This window comes from Rhodnius prolixus, unplaced genomic scaffold (genome assembly GCF_049639745.1).
Source record: "Rhodnius prolixus isolate KJV_2025 unplaced genomic scaffold, Rpr scaffold_1, whole genome shotgun sequence".
In the NCBI taxonomy this organism is placed as follows: Eukaryota; Metazoa; Arthropoda; class Insecta; order Hemiptera; family Reduviidae; genus Rhodnius; species Rhodnius prolixus.
In genome coordinates this window covers 10,941,240-10,959,442 of record NW_027411581.1, presented here as the reverse complement: position 1 = coordinate 10,959,442, position 18,203 = coordinate 10,941,240, and the positions used below count along the sequence as shown (strand labels likewise).

The 18,203-nt window shown below is 32.1% G+C and overlaps 1 protein-coding gene and 1 long non-coding RNA gene across 17 annotated transcripts in view; one reads left to right on the top strand and one right to left on the bottom strand.

Moving 5' to 3' along the window:
• The window catches only part of LOC141446317 (bromodomain-containing protein 2-like), a 45,486-nt gene that overhangs the window by 25,358 nt on the left and 1,925 nt on the right, over positions 1-18,203 (bottom strand). For 5 of the 16 annotated variants that reach the window (XM_074112891.1, XM_074112883.1, XM_074112886.1 and 2 more), the window contains 12 exons: positions 18,024-18,153; positions 17,865-17,913; positions 17,492-17,779; positions 8,798-8,992; positions 8,372-8,659; positions 8,035-8,295; positions 7,528-7,605; positions 7,256-7,447; positions 7,029-7,174; positions 5,813-5,960; positions 5,242-5,722; positions 3,835-4,005 (listed from right to left, as the gene is read on the bottom strand). In XM_074112891.1, coding sequence (XP_073968992.1) covers positions 3,835-4,005; positions 5,242-5,722; positions 5,813-5,960; positions 7,029-7,174; positions 7,256-7,447; positions 7,528-7,605; positions 8,035-8,295; positions 8,372-8,659; positions 8,798-8,992; positions 17,492-17,779; positions 17,865-17,913; positions 18,024-18,153 — 2,427 coding nt within the window. Of the gene's footprint in view, positions 1-3,834; positions 4,006-5,241; positions 5,723-5,812; positions 5,961-7,028; positions 7,175-7,255; positions 7,448-7,527; positions 7,606-8,034; positions 8,296-8,371; positions 8,660-8,797; positions 8,993-12,178; positions 12,398-15,119; positions 15,270-17,491; positions 17,780-17,864; positions 17,914-18,023; positions 18,154-18,203 lie in introns of those variants that run through there. The other 11 variants (XM_074112896.1, XM_074112894.1, XM_074112897.1 and 8 more) reach the window with 7 other exon arrangements.
• Positions 15,676-18,057, top strand: LOC141446561 (uncharacterized). Its single transcript, XR_012453791.1, has 2 exons — positions 15,676-15,814; positions 16,658-18,057. It is a non-coding gene; the product is annotated as an uncharacterized lncRNA (long non-coding RNA).

The following is an 18,203-nucleotide window of genomic DNA, read 5'->3' as shown; positions in this document are numbered from 1 at the left end:
GCCTGCTGACTAAATAAGTGAATCTAAGAAATTCTAAAATCGTTCGGAAACAATAAAACAAAGAATCAAAACATTATCCAGCACTTAAGGACCCAACTACATGTTTATCGATTTCAAGTAACTTGATTGTCCAGATAATGTATTATATTCAAAATATATAAAAGTCAATAAAACCAACCATGAGCCCTACTACACGAATCTACCAACAATGATAACAACAATGATAAGGGGAAGGGATTAGCTATGAGGTTAGCATACTGGACTCCCACGCGGAGGTCCCGGGTTCGAATCCAGCAGCTGACCCTTAGATTTTCTCTTCCTAGGAGCTTCTTACAGCTCACTTACAGCTGTCCGGTGATGGACAGTGTTGTCTGTAACGAGAGAACACTGTCCGGAGGCCGGCAGTGCACTGGAAAAAGCTCCGGGCGCTAATAACCTCAGCTGTTGATGCGCAAAAAAAAAAAATGATAAATATTTTATTAAACAAAATATGTCCATAAATAAAAATATAAAGTAAAAAATCTGCCTATTATTGTATTTCAGAAACAATAATTTAGAGCTCATGATCCTAAAGATTATCAATGACAAGAAAACGAAGATATAGATGTAGAAGAACAAATTTAGCTGGAAAATAGTAACAGATGTGTAATAGGATTACCGTTTAGCGAATCCTCAGATAATATCTGAGTATGTGATTTGAAGCAGTTTAATCCATTAAACAACATGCGAAAAACAAATTATTGTAGCAATAATTTTGGCATTAGGCCACCCAATAAATCGTATACAATAGTGAACGTATAAAGTATAATAGAACGTAGTAATTACGTACTTCTTGTTAATTGCAAGAATAGTTTTTATTTTATTTTTTATATATTGTAGTCTGAAGATAAGTGCAAGGTAGTCTGAAGATAAGTGCAAGGTAGCCTGAAAAGTTTCATTAAAGAAGTAAAGAGAATTAGGAGACTGAATAAAGCACATAATTTAATCGAAAATATAAATGTGGCAAATTCTCTTAGTTTTATTGTCTGAATCTTCCTTTTACTTTGAAGTAGAAAGACGTGGTGATGGGTGTTTTGGGTATTTAAATTAAGAATGTATGGAAGATAAACGTACTTTTTACCATCACAAGGTTTTTTTTTTTAACGAACAAACCAAAAAAACTGGTCCAGTAGGGGGTGAAGCTTTAACCCCCTCTGGATCCGCACCAAAACAGGAATAAAAGTGCAAAAAAGAACGAAATATCAATCTGATATAAGGGAATAATAACAGAAGAAATTTACTGGTCACTAAATGTGCTAAATTTTAGACTGTCTTTACATGCATAAGAAAAAACTACTTTATTCTCATACAAGAGAAGTATAAACTTCAAAAATAATTTTAATCAATCTTTATTTAATATTATTTTAAGTAATTTGAATTGTTAATTAATTAAATTTCCAAAGAATTACAACGAAAACCAGAAGTTGCGAGGAAAGTTGAATTTCTATTAGCTAGCAGTTTATGCGGCAACCGTTCTAAAAGCTGAAAATTAGTCTAAAGTATTAAATAAACTGAGAATGAAATAAGTAAATGAAATAAATTTAAATTATGCTTTAAACACTTATTAAACCCTCTTAAGAAATTATAAATTCTATAGTCAGGGCGTTCATCACAACGCAAAACGCGGTGTAACGTTGCTCTGTTCGAAAAATAATTCATAATTCAAGTTTATTTTTTCGGAAGTGGTATTTAGATAATATTTTGAAAGAATGAAAGAAAAGCATTAAAATAACTTACTATTTTTGAAACTGGGAGAGAACAATGTGCTTGGAAGTTAAAATCTACATAAAGTTTACAGTTACTTTTGTTAGAAATATATACAACTAGAACACTTTTATCGTAATCAGAATCACTTCGAATGATAGTTTTTTCCAATCCTTGATACAGGAAATAATAATAATATGGCACAGATAGAGTGTCAATCAATAAAGAAACAATTTACTTAAGTCCAAATACTAAAAAGAACTTGTTTGATTAAGCGAGAGCAATGAATCTTTAGAATCAAATGACGTAATTTAATTTATAATACACTAACGACATAACCTGGGAGTCATAGTTTTTAGTAGGAGAAGAGATGCTGTACAGCTTTCAAAACATAGGAAGGATCTAAAAACGTCCAAATCTATCTAAAACTGAACTAAATATCGACTTTATGCATAACTAAAGTTGAAAATAACTACATCTCTCCAAGTACTAAAAAAAAATACTATAAAGCAACATATTCTCTGCAACAAGTCATAAGGATGAATTCTAGATATATGTTAGATTCCCTAAGTATCCTGAATAAGAGTATTTGATTTAAAGCTGTAAATTTGAAAAGCCAAATGCATTGCGACATAAAAGGTTTGTTGTAGGTCTTTAAGTGCCAGATTATTTCATAGACTAGGTGCTGTTGGATAAGGTATGTTAACATACGGAAGCATACGAGTGGATTGTAATGAACCAAGTCAGCAAGTAATTGCTCAATAAAAATTGTTAAAAGTACTCATAAATAAGAAATAGGTTTTCTACGAATGATTAATGATTAGTGCAGTATTTAACTAATATTTCATTTTGTACTTGTAATACTTTCTAAAGGCATTCGTGGTACCAAGGGGACAAGACATACACCGCAACATCTACAGTAGGTAACAACAATATATATTGTACATTAGGTACACTCTTTAAAGAATGTATTTAGAAATCACGTTACATCAAGTTATTGTGTGATATGCAGAATTCACGATAAATGTTCCATATAGTACAGAAATTTTGCACATTACACAATAATATGTGACAATATCATTTTACGTAAGAATGATTAGAACATTTGATCGTGAATTTTAAACTGATACGCCAAACTAACTCAAAAAATGAATGTTAATTAAGCCCTAAGCTGCTAACTGAAATCTCTTGGTGCCGAATGTTAAGCCACTCGGTTACACAATTTAAACTGTTAAAGACATTATTTTAACTTTTTAATATTAATTTTAATTTTTTAGTTTTTTTTTTTTACTCTGCCTTCTATTCTCTTTACAACCAAAACCCTGAAGTCTTCACAATTACGAGTATCTTAAATTTGAAATATTTTCAAAGACAAAAACAATTAGTATTTGTAAACACAACTATCAAAATGAAACGGGCAAAATAGAAAATATACTTATTTTAATTTTTTTTAGTGCTATTATTTTTTCACGCAAGTGAGAAATTTATAAAGTAACTAATTTATGTTACAATCACTAAGAAACGTTACTGAAAATTCAAATGTTACAGCTACAAGTCGAGAAAGAAAATCTGCAAATAGATGAACATATATATATATATTTAAATATATACATTTAAGTATGTACAAGCTCAGTCACTCTCACCCATACACCCAATAACCATAAGAAGAAAAATGAATGAAAAAAATAAAAGAAAAAGTACAACCACCTTACTTCATTCATGAACCCTTTGGAAACATCAAACTCCAAGAAGCTGATGTGGCATATCTCTGATCAATTTTTATTGTTTACTTATAGTAATAATTAATTATACACTTTTATTGCTAAGGGTATGAATCATTAAAGATGAAATTATTTCAATCTAATATTTGTTACTAAATATTGCAAATATATTTTTCAAATTTAAAATCTTTCTTTAAAAAAACAAAAATAAAAACGTAGCAAATCTGTTAACTGTTACAATAAATTAAATAAACTAGTCGTCAATATTATTTTTAACAACTTATTTTTAAATCAAGTAACAAACATATCATTTGTGGGAGTAAAAATTGCGTAGATATGCCAGCACATAACAAGCCAACCACCAACTTACAGTATGGCTTACGTGGCTTTTTCCTGAGGCAGGATGCAACATAGGATTCCAGCTCCCTCAGCGTTGACGGCTTCAATGTTTCAAAATCTATTTCGATTTCGTCAGGATTTGAATCTCTTAGTGACGGCTCTCTAGTTTGTATAATGTGTACAACTTTGCCCAACTTATCACCTATAAGTAAAACACACAAAAAATTAAAACAAACCAATTCAACTTTGAAATACATATATGATAAAAAGAAAAGTAGATGAATCAGCGTTTTTCTTACAATCTATTTAAAATAAAAAAATTAAAATTAAAAAACAGAGGAGATGGTGTAAGAACGCAATAGAAACTGAACCTTGGTCAGAACAGGAATTGATAAAAGAACGAGAGGGAGAATATAAAGGAGGTTTCCCAACTCGTAAAGATACAAATCTGCTGCTTTGGGGTCTCTTAAGAGAAATATAGAATTAGAACTTTCAGCGATTTTTCCTCCTCTGAGTTATAGAGAATACGTAAGCCTCCCGCGTTATTTTCGGTGAATAATCTTTTTCCCATTCAGAATTGGAATTTTTATCGAAATATTTTTTTTTTCCACTTTATTCATCAAAGACGACTAAATGTTTTGCTAAATTCAGAATTTAAAGAAAATTATTTACCCGAAAGTATGATTAATTGAATAGATTTTTCCTTTTTTTCACGAAAGGGTTCCCACAGAGTTTCTTATTTTCATGGGGAAGAGTGGACAGAAGCTTTCCCCTTGTAGTTTTACTAACTATATGTAAGGGTAGTGAAACCCCACCACTCACCCACTCTAGCCAGAGAGAGACAGCCCCCGCGGCACACAGAGAAGGGGGAGGCTCGGCGAATGTATATAAAAACGAGAGGAAAGTCAAAAAGGGATTCTGTTCAAAGTCTTGCACTTTAATTGTACACATCGTTTTAGCCACGTCAGTCAGTCTGTTCTGTTCTTGTAGTGTAAAGTATACAGTCCTTGGCAGTCAGTCAAATACATATATAATATCTTATACCAATACAAGGTGTTATTTATCCATCAACATCTACAACCAACATCTCCTCAAACACCATTACATATACAATCTTAATAAGGAAGTAAATATATTAAGAAGTTTTTAGCAAATGTAGGGTAAGTAACTTGAATTTTTCGAAAAAAATGTTCGCACCAGATTATTCGCTGGTTGTATTCAGCAAATTCTCTTCTTAATATTTTCATTGAAAAACTAAAAGTTCCCTCCAAATATTAATTCTTTAATCTAAACTTTGTACTCGTATTTTGGGCGACATTAGAAGCGAATAAGATTTATTTTGTCAGGTAAGAAAACCTTCTCAGATTATAATAAGGAAGAACTACTTAAAAAGCAAGTCAAAACTAATAATGAATAAGTTGATAGTAAACAAATTTACCAGGAAGTTTGTTGATATCCAAACTGAGCTGCCTCTTCTCATCGTAGGACATGGGCTTTGCGTTGTCTTCATCCTCTGAGTCAAATGCAGGCGTTATTACCGCATTCTTCTTCTTAGAATTATTAGTTCTTGAATTAGGCTTTACCCTTTTACCTTGAGAATTTGAAGTTTTACCAGGTACTCTGCTGGGTGTTTTACTTTTGGGCTTGGGTGTAGCTGTTAAAGCATTTTTACCAGGTACAGCGGGCGCCTTTAAAGAGTCTAAAGGTTTTACATCGACAGTGCCTGGTGCTAATGGCATATTTTGTACGGCACCACCCAAACTATCGTTGACTCTTCCTAAACTCCTATCTTGGGATTTTCTATTCTTTTTATTAGAGGAAGCGCTGCCACCAGAACCTGAACCATCTTTTTTCTTCTTCTTTTTCTTATTACTGCTCTCTTCTACTAACTTCCTCATTTGCTCCTGCATTGCTTTTAACTGTCGTAAAGAAAATATTTTAAAGTAAGAAGATGTATGTTTTTAAATTTAAAATTTTTAAAAAATCAATAGCAACTGAATTTAATTTACTTGTTCCTGAAGCACCAATAACTTTGCAGCTCTTTCGTCTTCAGAATCATTATCATCAGATGATGAACCTGTACTTGAACCAGAAGATGAGGTTTCATCTTTCTCCTGGCTAGGAGGAGTAGGTGAATCATCAGGTACTTTTGCAAACCTACATTTTTAGAATATTTGTACTCAACATCAAAAGTAGCGTTAACTATGATGAAGTCACAAACATTTTCATGAATTACCGAGACTTTTACTAATTTTCTTTACACAAGAGTTTCAATGCACTACTTATAAAAATTAATAAATAAATGGCATTATAGACGACTGGTTAGATGAAACGCTTTTTCTTTCAATATTAAGAAAAATGGTGTTATTCAATATTAATGTGATTTGTGAGAGTGTGGGAAGAGATTTAAAAATAAAAGAGAATTAGTGGATATAATCTGTGCAGAGATTGTGGTTGTTTCCGCCCCTTTCACTCAGTGTTTCAATAACGTCGATTTGAATCATTTTCTTTTTATGAAATCCAATTGGGAAAAAAATGTCCAAGATATTTTTATGAACTATCTGTTCAACTGTTGATAAATCGTTTTTGGCCTCTTTAATACTTGCAGGTGTTTTCATCAAAGCGTAAGAAAAATGGTAAAAAGTACATAGAAATGTACATGTTAACTTAACATAGCAAATGTGAAGGCAACGGAGTAAGGGCCATTTACGTTTACTAGATGATAGACAACAACAACCGCAACAACAACAGAGAAGGTCTAATAAACAATAAAATCAACTAACTGATCATTTTATAATACTTTGGTAAATTGTATTTTTTTGATTAATTCCTATTCTTACTTATTAAAATTTGTTGCTACATCCGTAACTTGTAGAACAAAACTATATATTTCAAAATTGGACTTATTCAGTTTTTTCACCGATTCTACTTTAAAATTCGCGCTCTTTTGTTGCTATAAGTCGCATGACAGTTAGCAGTAAGGATACTGATTAGCTAAAACAAACTCTGTAAAAAATATTTTTCCGATTCAGCTGTAAAATTGTATTAGCGTACTAATTAATTGTATTAGCGTAAAATTTATTCTAGAATACAGAATGTGTACTGCAGTTTTTTTTTTAAATGTAATTATGAACAAAGACTTGTAAGACTGCGTAAACCAAATTTAATTCTTGCATACAGAAATAACAATTAGTATAATGTAAAATTTTAAATTTGAATTATTACCTCATTTCAAAAACATCTTGCAATTTTCTCCCCATTGCAACAACGTCATGATCGGGTGGATTGTACTTGTAACAGTTAGTGAATATTAATCTTACATCAGCTGCAAATTCTGATGCTGTTTTATATTCTCTATTGTCCATTTTTTGCTGAAATAATAAAAAATAAATCGTAAATAATACGAAAGTCTGAAAATTAATTGTAATTTATACAAAAATTATTATTTTTACCTTAACAGTGCCAAGGTCCATTGGTTTCTTTATAATATCATGGTAATCATGAAGTCCTAGCCATTCTGCGTCAACCGGTTTATAAAATGGCCAGGCATAGTTAAAATGTTTTTTAGAAAATAATTCTTTAAGAATTTCATTACATGATTTTAATGTTTCACTCAATTTTTCTTTAGGTTTTTCATGCGCAGACTGGAAAAATAAATCTGGTGAGTCAAAGAAAAAAAAAGAGAAAAGCTTAACAGTTTAAAAACGTTCATTTTTAATCATACCTGATTTGAATTGGTACTAGAATAGGGCATCATTGGACTTTGTGCAAATGTCATGCCATCTTCAGTTTGTCTTTGAGGCTGAAAACAAACGAGTTTATCTTCAGATAGTTTCTAGTTTTAATCAGGAATTTGTAACGGAAATTGAACTAGCGTATTTTCTCTTAAAATCATTAAAAATCACTTTACTTAAATGGATTATTTCGAATCATAAAGAAAGTATTTTTACAATTGTACTATTGATTCAGTGTATTGTTCATGTATGTTATATGGGAAACACAAAGTAACATATCTGAAAGAATGCTATCAAGTTTTCTATACATGTTAAGATTAAGAATTTATTATATAATAATAACACTCCAAACAGATTTATTGCATGATAAATAACGATTCTTTAGCGACACCAATAGATGTTTTAATTACCTTACCTATTATAACTCCTTTACTCTATATTTCTCTTAATATTAAATAATATTGCATACAAATTACTCTGAACACAGATTATTTTACCTTTTTAATTTGTCGCACAGATTCCCTTCTAGTGCCAACTTTTGCGGCTTTCGAGTCGCCTGGAGTGTATGGCGGATCGAATCCAGCTGGGCTATCATTAGCCATGTCGGCCTTTCTTTTGACACCTTTTTTGACTTTAGTTGTACTAGGAGGTACAACAGCCCCTTTACCACCTCTAGGACCCATACCATGCGTCAGACCTGGAGTCAGGAGTGGATCTACTGGAGGTGTCCCAAAATTTGAAGAAACAGGTGGAACCTGCTAAATTTAGGAAAAAATTAGATCTATTCCTAATTAATAAATTAACAGATTTGGTGATTAATATGACTATTTTTACCTGGGGTGGTATGGAGTTATGATGTGTAGTAGGTATAGTTGGTGTTGCAGTTGAACCTGGAATGGTAGGTGGTAAATGAGATGGTGCCGGTGTTGGTGTAACAGGAGCTGTAACTGGTGGTGCTGTTGTTGCACTTATCCGTTCTCCGCCACCAGACGACGGCCTACCTCTATTACCACTCGTACCACTGGTACGACCTACAGCACCCACTCTGGGTTTCTTTGTAGGCTTAGGACCTTTTGGTGGAGGTGGTTCCAATTCTATTTCTTCTTTTGGCATAGTTTCCAGCTAAATATATTACAAACATTTAGGAGTTACAATTAACGAGAAAAATAAAATGAACTAAAGCATAAATAGATCACTAAGGAGGAAGTGGCCAAATAAATTCAAAAATATTGTAAGGCAATATTTGAAGTTTGTTTTTACCTTTGCCAGATATAATTTTTCAAGAGTTTGTGCCATTACTACAACATCCTCCCCTGGTTTATTATATACATAACAATTATTAAACATAGTATTAAAGTCTTGTATACATTCTTTTCCACACCAATAGTAATTATTCTCCAAACGTTTCTTAATGGTACCCAAATCCATTGGATGTTTAATGACTTTGTGGTAGTCCTGCAATACAAACATTTATTACCATTAAAAAGTTAACAATACTTAAGTATAATCCATTAGTTTGGTGAAATACCATGAAATTTATTTGGTCATTACATAAAATAATTTTTAGAAAGCTTCTAGAGAGCATTGTTTGGCAGTGCCAGTCATTAGCCCAAAAGTTATATTTTCAACAATATTGGTAACGTTTCCTGTTAAGGAGTTTAATGCAAACTCAAAATTTCAATAATTTCTAAGTTCAAGATTCTTTAACAAACATTTCTTACGCACTAAATCGCTGGAAGTAAACGTTCATAAAGGGTACATAAGATAATTGTTATTAAACCACAATCAATAATTTCAATTTTTGCAGTGTCACAAATTTACTATTTCGAGTTTCCATAGGGATTTTTTTTTTTTTCTATAAACCACTTTTCGGGCTCAATGGACCTCAGTGCAGATATTTCTGGTTGAAATTAGTAATAGAAAATTTGACATCGCAAATAGTATTTCGCAAAACGGTTGCAACGATTTCTTTAAACTTTGCATGCCCTTAATCTCATAATGGATCTACAACTTCTTGATACTAATAAATGCACATCACGAAAAAAGAGATAGTTAAGTTTGCTCCTTTTTGCGACTCTCTCTCCTTTGAACAGTTACCGAGGGTTAAATGTACTATGAAATTTTCGAGTTTTGCGAATTTTTACCCGGCCAGGGTAAATGATCACTTTCTGTATGATGTTAAAAATATTAGATTGCTTCATAGAATAAACTGTGAGTACCTCTACAGCAGGGTAATTGCCAGATGTTTTGTTCTAGATTGGACATCTCTCTAAAAAGACTGAACTCCCTTTTTAGATAAAAATCGCTTCGTTAAAAGTGAATACCAAAAAAATCAAAAATTTTAAGAATACACAGTGATAGCTCTTAGGAACTGGGCTTAACCTTAATTGACTTTCCAGCTTGAAACCTACTAGTTGTCATTTTACAAAAGTTCATTATTGTTGAGAACGCTACCGGTATCTAGGTGAAATTAGAACACATGTGGGTTACTTTGGGTTAAACTATGCACTTCAGTGGTAAATAATTTTCAAAATGGAATATACTAAGTGCTCTAAATTCTGTTTCACTAGGTTGTTGCTTTTTAATAACAGCTGTCGGGATAAAAACATTAATGTTGGGTTATAAGACACTAAAATTAAAATTGGGTTTCACGGATTCAGTGCTGCTGGAAGGTTTTGCAGAATTTGACTCCGTTTTACTCTACTGAATCATTTCAATTAGCCGTCCACGTATCTTAGACGTTTGAGGACTACTGTCTGACAATTGAGGAAAAGGATACGGAAACGCTGAATGCCCGTTGTGGCCGTGTCTTTTATAGGAATTTTGTAATTAATTCTCAACATGGTTACTGCTGAATAAGTTTGGGCAATTGCTAAATACAGCTGCCAAGAAAACTCTATAAAATTAATGTCAACCATTGAACTTACCGTCTAAGCCACAACAGTATTGTTCAATGTGCAATCTAGTCGAAAAATGTGCACCACTTTTAGTAGTGTGCCCCATAAATGCAGCGGGTTGTCCATTATTTATCTTATTCAAGGAGTTTAAATGAACAAATAATTTTTAGCTTATTATTATTTCCTAGGAGGTATAAAATACTTATTGATATGCCCAACTGATCTACAAATCCGAGTATTTATACATCTATGAATAAATGTTTTTACAATATTTTTGTTTTATAAATCTCTGTAGTCATACTTTGATCCTCGAAATAAATTTAGAGTAGATATATTTAAAAGGAGAAAATTGAAGTTATAAGAAAAGTAAAAGAAAAGTAAAAGAAAAGTAATGTCTATTTTTTTCACACCGACTTTACGTCAAACTACAAAATTAAAGATGTCGAGGACGGTATTACAAGAGCATCTGACTAAAAAAGAAATGAAATTATACCAAATTTTAAAATTTAAACCCTCAAAAGATACCTTCTTTTATAATAATGAGAAAAATGGCATGGTGTTACAGAAAATTTAATGTTCTTTCGATTGGTGTAATTACAATTCTCAACAGTTTTAACCACATAAGAGGAGTTAGGCCATTTTTATCTCTTTTTCTAAGACCGCTTCAATCTGGTTCAGTCTGTATTTACGCACTCTTCTTTTACATTCATTTTTCTTGAACTGAAAATTCTGACATTAAAGGTGTAGCTCGTCAGATAGGAGACGACGTGATATGAAGAAGCGCATCAAGGGAAAGCCGATCCTATCTTAAATTCATTGACCCTCCAAAGTTGTGCATCATGAAGTTGCAACTATCCTCCCATTGATGCTCTAGATCTCATTCCGATATTGCTTTACCATCGTAGAATACATTAATTTCTCTGCAGTATTCTTTACGATTTTCCTTAATATTAAATATTGTTAAGAAAAAGAGTTACTAGATGAGAAATCTCAAATCAGGGCGAACCATTTATTTAAATTTAATTTAGGAACTTGACTTTTTAAAACTCAAAACTTTCTGCATGGCAATCATTTATTCCTTTTCCCCTTGATCACTGCAAAACATGAATCTCCTGTTAGCTTAAATCCAGAACATAAGTGATTCTTCTTAATATCATAATGATCCTAGAAGGAATGTATTAAGTTATCGAAAAAACACAACTGAAACTTCGAAAGCAAAGGTACTAGCACCTCCGATAAAAACATCCGTGCCCGTAATATATATCCAGAAAGCTTAAGAGATGATTTATAATTGAAAAAAAGCTTTATAAAATAGAATTTTGTTTATCATTTATGTATCGGTTAAACTTTTATCTCGATATTGACCTCACAAAGTAGCATAACAAACCTTCCCGTTGAATTTCAAGAGAGATGGTTGCGCGAGTTTCTATAGGAAAGCAATTTCTATTTCATCCTAAATAATAGTAGTTAATAGTTGTAACACTACAACAATGATTCTTGTCAAAATATTGAAATTTCCCAGACAAAATGTTTAGTTTTTTTTTTTTCTTGTCTTATCATCAATATTGTAAAAAGAAAGAACAGTCCTTGTCAAATTTATTGATTATAATCAAATAATTAATTATTCGAATAACGTAATTAATAATAATTATGAATAATTATTCGTTAATTTTAATTAAAATTCAATATATAAAATTAAGTGAGCTTTATTTCAAACTAAATTTATATGTTTGTAATCACTTACTAATTTTTAGTATCGTGGAGCAGTTTTTGACAAAAAAACTCAAAATACTGAAAAAATAATTAGTGAAGTGGCATTTTTGGTCAGCCGATTTTAATTCCACATTTGACTCTTATTTACAGTGACACGGAAGTATATAATAAAACCTTCACTTTACATAAGCTTGATCACTCCTTTCTCCCAGATAAAAAGTATTATGCTACTCCACTAGTTGGGTCCTGCCTACAGGAAGAAATGTCAATACTTGGCAGAGAAGTTCATCGAATAGAGGAAGTCAACATGACAATGAATTTTCTGATGAATGAGATCGAGACTAATGAGATGATTAGTTTATCTGCTTCCGGTACTGACTTAGGGTTTGCGAAAATCCAACTTGTTGAGACTCCAATCCCCAGAGCAGATAACTAATTACCTAGAGTTCAAAGAGCTTGGTCCACAGCGTTTTCTGCGATTTTACTCATCAATCTAAATACTGTTTTAATGGCAGATAGAAAACGATAGAAAATAAATCTTAATAATTTAAAGTCGCTGATTTAAATGTTTGGGAAAAGTTCATTTAGCACATTGTAGGAAAATTATACTGACTCGCATTATTTACAGTAAAAACAAACCAACATTTCAAAATTCTGAAAATAAACAAAAAATGGATAACAGAATACGCATATCGTAATATTCTGCAAACACCTACGCACTTTAGACCACTGATCTTCACAGAAATAAGTTCAAACAATTATTGATTCAGACTCCCAACGCTCTTACAACTTAAATGAAGTAGCTGAAGTATTGGGTACCAAATACTTTGGAGAAATACTATGGAAGCTTTCAGAAATGCTGAACTCCTAATTGTTTGACCATAAACGCTTTTATCTGTTACATGGTTGCGCGAGTTTCTATAGGCAGAGGTATGGAATAAATTTAGAAATTTATTAGTTTCTCTTATAGATGTAACTTCGAGGAGTTGGGTCACTTAATGAACCAGCCCACTAAAGCTATAAGAGACTATACTCAGAGATTGAATGTGTGCACATCAAAATTTATTGATGGAGAGGACCAATAGAGGTACTAACTCAGGCAAAAGTAGCTGGTAATTAATTACTGGTAAACATAAACCTTATCTGATGTTTGACTGCAATAGAAACCAATTCTACATGGGCGATGATTGGTAAAGTACCAAAAGATAAAAAAACTAACGGAATTTTCATAAGTTCAATGCTGTCTGCATGTATCAATAAGGAGAAATATTTCAGATATGTGGTCTCTTGATGCTAAAGAATAGCGGATACTTCTATTAGCCGGGCAAAGGAATTAGTTTGCGGATCAGATCATTTTTAACAAACAGTCTTGGTTTATGGAGAGGGAAGGTACGAGTTACTCCACCATAGCTAGAAGAGCTGCCTTACTTCCATCTGTGTGTTAACTCGACGCAATAAATTTAGAAATAAATAAAAAAGGAAGGTTAAGAATTTGATCAAGTTGAAGAAGGAAAAACTATCTCGATGAGTATAGAAAAATTTCCATAATTTATTCCGAAAATACAAAAAAAAATGAAAATGCAATCGATCTGCTGAAACGGGTTGTTGTTGAATTTTTCACTCTCTTCTGGCAGCTGCTTGGTGGGGCGCATGATAGGCTTAACTAAGGAACTCAGGAGGCATAACACGCAGAATATCTTTTATACTATGAGGAACTTTGTAGCCAAAAGTAAATAATTCTCGACCTTGGACTTGGTGCGTGAGCTTGGTCTCCCTCTGAAACCATCTACCTTTCTGCAAGACATATCTTCAATGGAATGGGCAGATTTAGATGCCACTTCAATAGTTTGCAGTGGCCGTTATAAAAAAGCTTAGAGAAAATTTTAGAAGTAAATTCAAAAGAAAATATCTCAGAGAACTGATGGGGAATAAGGGAAATAAACGGGCATCCGTCAAAGCAAGTGACTTAGTGTTAAAAAGTAACATAAAAATAAATTTTCTCACTGCTTTGACCTTAGTTGTAGAACTAAGACCTTTCTGGTTCAACGTCTACCACATTGGAATTGAAAAATAGTTAGGATGTAGAAGAATATAAAAAGATAAGGCAGTCTACGAAGCTGGTGAAAGAGAAGAATAAGACTTCTCTTTAACATCGGAAAACTATTTATCATCTCGTTACTTAGATTGAGATATCACTTATTTGGAACCTGACGAACTTTCCGAATTAAAGGAAACTTAATAAGGCTGAAACTCATGATGGGAGGAAATTGGAAATAGAGCATATGATTATAATAAAATCATATGATTAAATTACGGTACATCTTTTTTTGTAACTGGATCTAGCTTTACCTCTAGTAAAATAAATATTATGTTTGTTTTTAAATATTGTAAGAATTTATTTTTCATATATCCTGCTTTCAACAATAATTTTGATACCACCTAAATAGGAAGCAAGTTGTTGCAGATTCCCAGATAAATGGAGACTCTTTACACGAAATTCATAGCAGGCTGAAGAACAAAAAACAGAAATTAATGCCAACTAAATAAAGCGGATCTAACTTTCCGACAGGGTGCCTCTGTATCGCCAAAGAAAAATACAATAATTTTCGAATGACTGGACAGACCAAGCCAAAAGCAGCACAAATAGGAAAGAATAATTTGCAAAGAGATAAGTTATAATATTAAAAATTGAATTAGAGTTGACGAATTTCCAGGAATAATTATTGCAGAACAAAGATACTGAACTGAAATGCGAAATTAAAGTGTAAATGCCTGAAATCGTTTTCTCTCAAAGAGATTTTTTTTCTGTAAGAAAACCTTAATGGAGAAACCCAAGAAAATCCAGTTAGGTACTCGAACAATTAACCAATAAAGGTTGAAGTTGACAGTGAGCTTATACCAATCGAAGCAAATAGCAATAACAAGAATTCAAAAGAAAAAAGATCACACTGGAGGTAGATGTAAATGCATACCTGTGGTCTTCATCGTCCACACAGAAATCCTGATGAGTGATGAGGTAGCTGTTTCCGAAATTTCTTCCCGATTTGAACATTAGCCCCCGCAATTTTAAGTACAAACACGACACAGGGTTCAAAAGGTATAAGGCAAGCAGACGACAGACCAGAGTTTAAATTATAAATAAATATTTATTTATTAATTGTTGGAAAAATTGTAATCAATTCTGGGAATGTATTTACGAAAGTAAATTATGATTTAATTAAAGTTTTGAAATACTGAAATCATATGATAACGGCACACTTGATTATGATTGTATAAAAGTCCTGGAATTCACAATTGTATTATTATTGGGCAAAGCATTTGTGTGCTAATTGAAGTAAAATGAAACAAAATCAAATTTATAAAAAAAAAAAAAAAAAAAATGCACAACCCTTTAATACCAAAGTAAATATAAAATTGGACCTCTTGAAAGTGAAGTATACATAAATTCAATTATGGATTTGATAAATATTACCTAAAATCCAAATAAACAAAGAAAAAGGAATTAATAATTCCAATTTTTCAACCTCTGAGTAATATATAACATCGCATATAAATATATAAATGATGTTATGAATTTGATATTTGGTGCGTAACAATTCAAGGCTTTCAGAGAGATGTAGAAATAGTGAAGCAAATTGAAACTCTGAAGAAATTAAAGAGAGCACATGTAAGCATGACCATATTAAGACCCTAAGCATCCATAAGTAGGAGAGCTACAAAAACTATTTTTAATACTTATGGTGTTAAGTCGCAATTGACTTTTATACGAAACTTAGGATAATGTTCTCACCCAACTGTGAGGGAGTAGTAAAATTGTAAAACATCTAGACTAAAAAATGTTTCACCCATGGATGTTTTGCAAGATGTGTCAACAGCTTACTCAGTATATGGTTTATCTTTATGAAACTATGTAAAAACAGCAAACGGTTTTTTCTCCTGCATAGCTATTTGATGCCAGATACTCATTTTCAGTCTGTAGAGCTCCATAAGTCCTATGAAAATCCAAGTTCTACTAGGTAGTCTTCATGGAATATTTTCTAACAGCATACTACTTAATAACGAACGTTTTTGTCTGCCAATGGTATGAAGAATTAACCAACATTTTGATAAACACTAATGTACTGTTAGGGAAGAGACCTTACAAACCGCTTAAACTTCATGATCGACACAGCAATCCATCAGAGCCAAAGTAAGAAGTCAGAAGGTGATCAGTCTAGCTAGTAATGTTAATCCTAAACCCGATGTAAGGCTTAAAATTATTATGTCTTTTTTAGTGAGGGTATGCGTTTTTTTTTATCATAAAAAGTAGTAAATAAATACATAAACAATAAATATATATTTTATCAGTACTCTATATTTTCACTATTTTGTTTTAATACAAAAGCCTTTTTTTTTTAAATTAAAAGTACACTTACTTCTAGCAAGTAAATGTAGCAAGTTAAGAATACCTAGACAAATAATTACTTTGGTCCGAGTGGTTTACAAGATAATGAATTATTGTCACTTACAGTTCAAGAAATTGTCAGCAACAGTAATACAGAATAGCCGTTACCAAATAGAATGAATCTGAACATATGATGGAACTTACTGGAGATCAGATAAATTATCTAATTAAATTAAATGCCTTGTAGAAAATGTGTGTTTAACAATGTATCTTCCTATTTCTTGAATACATAATAAAATATGTCATGTTTTAAGTTTTAAAACATTATGCTGCTTTCATTTAAAATAATTTTAGAGAAGCACAACTACATCATGGCTAACACAAGGTACAAAATTAAGAAACAATTGTCGCAATTCTTTTAGTGCAATTCTTGCAATTGAACATTTTCCTGAAGATGCAGCTATTAACAAAACCACAAAACAGAATTTAACCGAAATTTTTATTACTTCTGACATTTTAAACTCAATAAGTCGATATGTAATAAATTTTGGTTTCAAAATAATTAAGCTGGATTCATTCTTGTAAGGAAACTCTCAAAACGACTTCAATGAGCAGAACAGTTCTTAAATATTTAAAAAAAATTAAAATGAGTTCTAGAAATTAAAAAAAAAAATAAGATGAAGAGATAACATCGAACAGATAAGACCGGAGTGTTTGGATTGAAACTTATCATCTTCCGTGGATAGGAAATACCCGAAGTCACGATAAACACAATACTGAGGCTGGTGAGAACGTGACTTATTTTTACAATATTCCATTAAAAAAAGAAAAGAAAGAAATTCATTAAATGCCTATCTAGCGATGATGGCATTTTTTCAAACTAAGAAAACATGAAAAACAATATAAACACATTAACATCTGAAACAATCTCAATTAGGAATATTAAAAATAGAAACTCACAGGGAGATTGAGTTTGTTGGCGTCGACAGGTTGCTGGAGCGGCCACGCGTACTGATGCTTCCATACTGCCTTTAAGACGTTTTTCTGTATATATTGAAGCTGATTTGTAATCCTGCCGGGCCTGTGTGGAGGAGGTATAACTGGAGGTTGAACGACTCCATTTACAGGTTCTATATGAGGTTCTTCCCTCGGAGGAGGCTCTCTAACTGTTGAAGCCCCAATCTGAGCTGGGGGCAAATTCCCAGCAGAGTTTCCACTCATCTCTGTGCCACTTTTTCCCATTCCTCCCTGCATACAGTAACGTATATCAAAATATGTACACATTTACTTACAGAAGTTCTAATTCTAATACAAAGTGATACAAAAAACTGACTGTATTATTTTGTTGAATCGTATCCACTTGCTGCATTTTGGCCACTCTCCTAAAACATGAGAAGTGCAAAAAATATAATAAAAACTACAAAAACATAAAAAAACTTTCTGATATATTTCCGAAATTAGTACAACACAGAACACAGAAATTTTCCACTACCTGTAACTCTGAAATAAAGACAGATGATACTTTATGGTTTTTCTTAAAGCATTTTTGCATCTATTATAAGAGGATGTTTTGTAATGGAATTTGTTTTTGGGGAACTTTCGGGATTTGGATAGGAGACGATCTGCACAACAAAAGAATAGGAAAACATTGATGATATGACAAAACAAAGAG